Source organism: Oryzias melastigma, linkage group LG7 (genome assembly GCF_002922805.2).
Source record: "Oryzias melastigma strain HK-1 linkage group LG7, ASM292280v2, whole genome shotgun sequence".
NCBI lineage: Eukaryota > Metazoa > Chordata > Actinopteri > Beloniformes > Adrianichthyidae > Oryzias > Oryzias melastigma.
The window spans coordinates 3,922,720-3,929,962 of record NC_050518.1 but is presented as its reverse complement, the minus strand read 5'-3'; the positions used below and the strand labels follow the sequence as shown (position 1 = coordinate 3,929,962).

The 7,243-nt window shown below is 37.7% G+C and overlaps 1 protein-coding gene across 3 annotated transcripts in view; it reads right to left on the bottom strand.

Annotated features, from left to right (window-relative positions):
• Positions 1–7,243, bottom strand: part of acot7 (acyl-CoA thioesterase 7) — a 49,045-nt gene that overhangs the window by 29,544 nt on the left and 12,258 nt on the right. For 2 of the 3 annotated variants that reach the window (XM_024292481.2, XM_024292480.2), the window contains exons 4-7: positions 4,010–4,101; positions 1,392–1,506; positions 587–601; positions 324–410 (exon numbers count right to left, since the gene is read on the bottom strand). In XM_024292481.2, the coding sequence (XP_024148249.1) occupies positions 324–410; positions 587–601; positions 1,392–1,506; positions 4,010–4,101 (309 nt within the window). The remainder of the gene's footprint in view (positions 1–323; positions 411–586; positions 602–1,391; positions 1,507–4,009; positions 4,102–7,243) is intronic. The other variant, XM_024292482.2, reaches the window with a different exon arrangement.

Genomic DNA, 7,243 nt, shown 5'->3' with positions numbered 1-7,243 from the left:
ATCGTGAAATAAAATTTAAAAAATCGTGATTTTATTTTTTTGCCATATCGCCCAGCCCTACTGTTGCTCATAATAAGTTTTAGTCATGGAAAGTTTTGATTTATGCTTAGATAAATATTGCTTTACTGCAGTATCCTTGATCCCCAAGTGCCGGTAGAATTAAAGCACGGAACTCCAGGGCTGAATTCTTCTCAGGAGATTAGGATGTTTGGGTACGTGATTGCAAAACAATGAGTTTTCTCAGAAGCATAAATAAAACTAACATAATTCAGAATTTTTACTCTATTGCGTCCTTTTAATGCAATAAAAGAAGATGTACCCACCTCCATGAACATAGTCATGAAGCGTGCAGTCCAAAGGGCCCACCAAATGGATCAGACTGGACTGGCTGAAGCCGACTGTATGCGGTTCTGCAGGACAAACAGAATTTATTTGGGATGTGGAAAACATGTTAAATCTATATTTTTGAGTCAGCACATTTTAAGTTATTTCCACATAAGAGACAAACAACCAAACAAAAGTCTATCCTTATCACCAAACACACTGCCATATACTCACATGCTACCTGCAAATGGATCTTACATACCTTTTGTTGTAGCCTCTGTGATAAGCCAACACAACAAAATCAGAAGTAAAACAACAATTAACTACAATAAAAACCACTTAAATGCAACAAAATGGGTCATTTTCTTGTGTAATAAACAATAAAGTTGCACATTTGCATTGGATCAGAGAGCTCCTTCCTTTATGATGTTGTTCCATCATTTAGCATTATTAACTAAGTAAAACCGTGATATTATGTTTTAAAACCAGCCATTTACTTTTTAAAAAGTTAAAGAATGTTAAAAAAAAATGTGTTTAAGACTTTTGCAATGAAGAGGCAAACTCTTGACACCATAAATATCAAGAAACAAACTTTTGTTAACACAGTGTCATAGAGCTGCACTAAAACATGCATAATCAAAACGTCAAATGCATTCATCAAGCCATTATTTATTTTGTTTTACAGAAATTTAATGCAAGTTTTTAATGTAAGAATTTAGAATTTTACTTTTACCAATGTTTCTTTTATATTAGGGATAGTGTAAGCATTAGCTGTGATAACAGAACTTTAATTCAAGAGGACCTGGATGCAGACGTCAACGTCCAGAACTGGAAGTCACAACCCTAAACGGATGCCCCGCCCCCATATCACTAAAAAAGAAAACTTAATTTTAACTAGTTACAGTTTCTCCCATTTTAAGCTTTAATAAAAGTTTTTCTGCAATTCTGAACACTTTTGGCTTGGAGTTAAGGTAAGTTGTATAATTTCCGACCGATGATGTCAGGCGCCATCTTGTCTGCAGCCAGGTCCCTCTCATTTGATTTGGCACTTCCCGGTATGCCGTTACCTGGATTCGGCAGAGGAGGAAGCACTTCTTCGATTCTTGCTTTGGTCTCCATCCTCTCAGTTTTCTGGGCTTCGTAGCGCTTCCTGCCCTCCTCCTTCTGCTCTGCACTAACATACTGCAAACACAATGCTCTCATTAAAAATCCATCAGAGTTCCTATTTTCTATGTTAAACAAACCAGAAGAAAAATACACAGTGTAGTTGTTTATATGCAAAAAACACATGAATTTCCATATGTAAGAGCCAGAAGTTTTACATCTTTGAGTGTTGATTATGGACAGCAGATTAATGGTTCTCACAATAATCACTCCTTGGTCCATTTTCTTTGCCCTGAATAGTTTTACCCCTGAGGATTTGATGGCTTGGATGACCAGATGTGGTTCTTGAGATCATATTTCTACAGATTCCGCCTCTTTGAATCCCAAGAACAATGTTCTCATCACTTTCCTGACAAACACAGAGGCTCTGTCCCAACTTTTAAGATTAAATGCTTGAACCTTCCTATGTGATGAAGCTTTTTACTCAGAACTTAACCCTCAGTTTTCTGGGAGATCATGTAACAGCATGAAAACATGGTTATCTGTGTCTTAGTTTTCAGCCTGACTTTATTTTCTGGTCTTTTTTTATGCTATGTTCTAAACAAGCTCTCAAGTCTGAAGCTACGATTCCCTGATTTGGTCTCAGCAATAAATCCAGACTTTGCCTTTGTTAGTGTTTCTTCTCTTTCTCACACCGTCTTGCTTTCCTCTCACTGAAACGTGACAGCAGATGATTGCCTTGCAGCCAAGTAACCCCACATGATTGGTATCGAAAACTCTCCTCTTCAGAAAGCTCTTGTGTTTTTACCCAAATCTATTTGAAATAGATTTTGGTAAAATCTTGGTACATGTATCAGGCGTTATGTAGCATCTTTTACTTTTTCCATCTTAAAGGGTCTATATGATGCCATTCTTATGCTTTTCAGAGTGAACTATATCCTTATATATGATAATATATGACCTTTAGCCCACTAATGAACGATTTTTTATGAAAAAAAAGCTCCTTTTCCTACCCGGCAATAACATGACTCGATCTCTGAGGCTCCGCCTTTCGCTCCTTGTGGGTGCCGCCCATTTCATGACGTCAATCTACGCCTTGTTTCTACTGAGCAGTATTGTATGGTCCAGTCTGGTAAGGAGTGGTACGGTACGGTCCAGTTAATTCTGGGGATTGTGAGCGGTTTGTTTTCACGGTGCATGCATGGTATAGACCGCTAGCATGTCTTTGCGTCATTATAGTGCAATGACTAGAAAAGCAGCAACAATGAAGGTGGTCCAGTAGCTGGTCTTTTTATTGCTTTTACTTTTTGTACATAACAGGAATTTAATGTTTTTTGAAAGAAGACTACGGGGGGCTAAGAAGAATACCGCTGTAAAGAGGAAAATACAATTGCTAGCTTAGCGCTAGCTAGCACTTGGTGTTTTCTAATGTCGACATAACTTTCTGCCAATCAACCATCCCGTCCCAATTTTCTATGGACCTACAACGGATGGGGGCCCTCAAGAGGTACGGGTCAGAACTGTTTGATGAAGACTCTTCCTGGAAGGGGCTGTTCCCCCACATTCATATGTATGAACGTAGGAACCCTTTGTTTTCTGGATTGGGAGGGGCTGGTGCTCAGAGAGCAGCGCTGGAGAACAATGCTCAGAGATGCGTAAATGGATCAAAATACAGAATTAGGGTTGTTCTTGGTGTGGAATTAACATTATAATACTCATAAAAGCTCCAAAAAGTTGATTTCGTTTGTTAAATAGGCCCTTTAATGCCCATCATGGATGTAAAATGTGACGTTCTTCATTTTAAATGTACTCAGACCTTCAGGTTCACACAATTGAATGTGCTTGAGTGGATGTAATCTTATGGAGAGAAAAAAGACTCAAATTTGTGTGTGAGGGTGTGTGTGTGTGTGTGTGTAGTTCTTGATTTGTGCATAACTTCTGATTTGTGTGTGCGTAATTCTTGATTTGTGTGTAACTTGGGATTTGTTCGTGCGTAATATATGATTTGTAACTCATACAATTTATTTTGTGAATAAGTACAAAAATTATTAAATTCAAAAAATACAATTTACTCATGAAAAAAATAAAATTACAAGGCTTTAAACTAAATTATGCACACATTTTTTAAAATTACGCATTAATTGCTTGTTGCGCACACACAAAACCACATTTACTCACAAATCTGAGGTGAGACTATTTCATTTCTCAGAGAAAGAAATGATTTGTCCATAAGTGATATTTTTAAATGCTACTCGATTGCTGGATCATCAGAGTTTTTTTTTATCAGCCGCTTTGAACTTAGATTGTGACTATTATCTGGTGAAACTTTATGTTTTTCCACTTCCTTAAACAGATATGCCAGTTAATTAATATAAAAAAGTCTAAATAAGCATTTTTGAAACTCTTATCCTTTCAAAAAAAATTACTACACACGCACAAATTCACCTATACACACACACACAAATCGGGGAGAGTCTATTTCCTCTCCATATAATCTTAGTAAGGACTGTAAGGTCCAAAGCAATTACATATAAACTGACTTTTCATTATTTTGTTAATTGTATTTTATTGTGTTATTTACCTGAATAGATGGCACCTCCATGATCTTGTTGACGTTCTGCAGTGAACATGGAACGTACCACAGCGCTGCTTTGTTGGCCAACTTTTTTCCACCTGCACCAAAGATCAAATTAGAATCTCATTCCAGAATCTCCATAAGAATTTGCATAAATAGATGCAGATTATAACAAAACAGTTGAGACAGTAAGAAATATCTTTTGACTGCCATCAAAACAAACGCTTTGTTTGTGTCATATAAATGGGGACTGGGGGTGTGTGTGTGTGGGGGGGGTGCATTCCAGCTTTGAGCTGTTAATTTTTTCTTGTTGCAGATAAAAAGTCATTTTGCTGCAAACAAAGAAGCAGAAAAGAAATAAAGAATTTGTTCAAAGGCATTTGTTCTCTTTTTCAGAGCACAAACTAATGGTCACAAAACACAGTGAGTGAAAAGTTTTGAATAATTCATAACTTGTGAGACCTTTGCATTTTTTAAAACAGTTAAATAGCAGCGCGCTCATAAAATTTGTACAACTATTTCTGTCGGGCACATGAAAGGCTGCAGCGGCAGTTCTGCCTCTCAGCAGAAAGTTAGGATCAGAAGGCAAAACTCATGGAAATCACATCTCATAGCAATCAGGCGGCAAGGTTGTCATAGTGATAACTGTTCTAGTCTGCCTACACTTTTTTATTTAATTTGCTAACAGAAGGAGACAGGCTATTTTGAGAAGGTGGTGTTATGGCACACAGAGGAGGGACACAGATTCAAGAACGCTGCACAGGGCAGCAAGAGGAATGAAAATCTGTCACCGCTTTTTATCGGTCTCATTTGTCTCGATTGTTTTATTTTACTACACAAAAAATGTCTTTTTTAAACAATTTAAACGTGTACTAAGTCAGTAACCTTAAAAAAAAGGATCCCTCCCACCGACATGCAAATGAAGGAGGAGAATTGTGCCATTAAAGCTCAAACTGTGAGCAGCTGTAGGCAGAGATAAACATCGCACATGACCATGGGTGAAGTTAAAAGAATAGAGTGGTACCAGTGGCTTATGGCAGGCTATTCCTGGGAAACAACATTTGCATTTTACACCCGAGTTAAAACTGTGCAAGCAGCCAAGAACTGTTGCCATGCCGACCACACTTCTCTTCTCCTCCTCCTGCTCCCCTTGACTCCCGTCTTTGCCAGCAACCAGGAAGTCGCCCAGAGTTAAAAAGGAGGCATTTCTTCTTATTCTTAACCAAACCCAAGATGGGGTCTTGAGTCTATAATTAGCCTCCGCAGGACCCTTTGACTGACCTGCAGAGCACAGGGGATGAATGCAAAAAAGGGAGAAGCATGGGAATGAATTGGCTAAGGACTATTCCACGTCTGACTGGTGACCTTTTCTGCTTAGAGTTGAGCCAGAGAACTGACATTGAATTTGAAACTACTGAGAAGTTAATGAGAGCATTGTCAGTGTTTGAAAATATTGAAGTTCCACTCCGATCATCTTTTGAGCTCATTTAAAAGTGTTTCTGGTGGTTTTTAATTGCGATTGTGCTTTTTTTAGCCATAAAGAAGAAAAAATATTTTTTGCAGAACAGCTACAGTTCATTAGAAATTCACCTCTGAGTTGTGGTGGGACTGTTGGTAAGTCCGCCTCCTTCCCATTACCCATTATCAAACCGTTTCAGCTATCTTACAGCCCCTCACAACCTCAGATTACAAGTGCAACAGAAATGATTCAGCCGTACAGTTTTGAGCCGGATGCCACCTCAGACGAGGAAAACAAAGATGTACAGTTGGAATAAAAAGTATATGAACCCTTTGGGATTACTTGGAGTTCTGCATGAATTTGTCATAAAATATGTTCTGATCTTCATCCAAGTCACATCACATGATAAACACACTTTGCTTAAACTAATATACCATTAAAAATTTAATGTTTTGTGTTTTTACTAAACAGAATGTGTAAACATTCAAAGTGCAGGGTGGAAAAGATGGACCATTGTATATAATAACTGGTTGACCCTCCTTTGGCAGCAGTAACTTCAACCAAGTTGAAGTTTTATTAGTTTAGGCAGACTATGTTTATCATGTGATGTGACTTAGGTGAAGATCAGAACATGTTTTATGACACATTTATGCAGAAATCCAAGTAATCCCAAAGGATTCACAAACTTTTTCTTGAAACTGCACTAGTCATCTACAAATGGATGCATAAGAATGGAGCGAAGCAGGGAGCTTATGCATTGCAGTTGTACTTTCTACATTACAACTATAAGCGTCTTCCAATGGCAATTTTGCTCCTGATTCACGTCAATTTCTACAAAGAAATACTCAGAAATTAAATTTTTAGGTTATTTTTTCATTAAAATGTCCTCCATCATGAGAAAAATGCCACAAGAACATGTTAAAAACACCAAAAACACAATTTTTGTTGGAGTGGGTCTTCAAAACTACAGTCCTTTGTTGTTCCTATCGAAACACTTTACTCTCTTTCTCATCAATCCTGCAATCTAAAAGGACTTGGAGGGAAATTGTAGAAAAAAAACATAAATTAAAAGGCACCAACTTAAAATAACACATTATAAAAAGGAGAATAAATCAAAAAACTGTGGAAAATGTTTCTAAATTTCATCATTCAATTGAAAAGGAATGAATGTCATTCTTATCTGCTATATTTCCAGATCATCCTATCCCCTGCTCTGACCCCCTATAGAAAGTGCAGTCTGATACCAGAGGAGACAAAAGATTTCCTAAGTTTGTCTGTGGAGCCCTTCAGGGACGACGGACTCTTTCTGAAGCTGCTCCTCCTTTGAATGAAGACAAAATACAGAGGGCGGCTGATGGTGTTTATAATGAAGCTGAACTTGGCAGACATTTTATGCCTTGTTGCTGTCTCACCACTGGTTAGCTTTAACCCAACAATCAGACCAACCCTTTTTTTTTATTTTATTAAAACATGTTTTTTTAGGGTCTTGATTGAACGTTTCTGTTACGTGATGCCAGCGCGCTGCACACTTTGATTGATTGATTTTGTTTGGAAGGACAGCTGCATTACTTAGAGGAGATTAGTGAATTATTAAATAGAAGTCTTATTTATCTCCATCTGGCCATCAAGAATGCAAGACCCCAAAATCTGCTCTTTCGAATGTTTACACTTGTTCTCGAAACTCAACAAAATGACTCATAGTTCAGGGACTTTCAAACGAGGCCATGACAGCCACAATGAAAAATAAAGCGCAGTTTTGTAATGAATGAGGAGGAGAACTC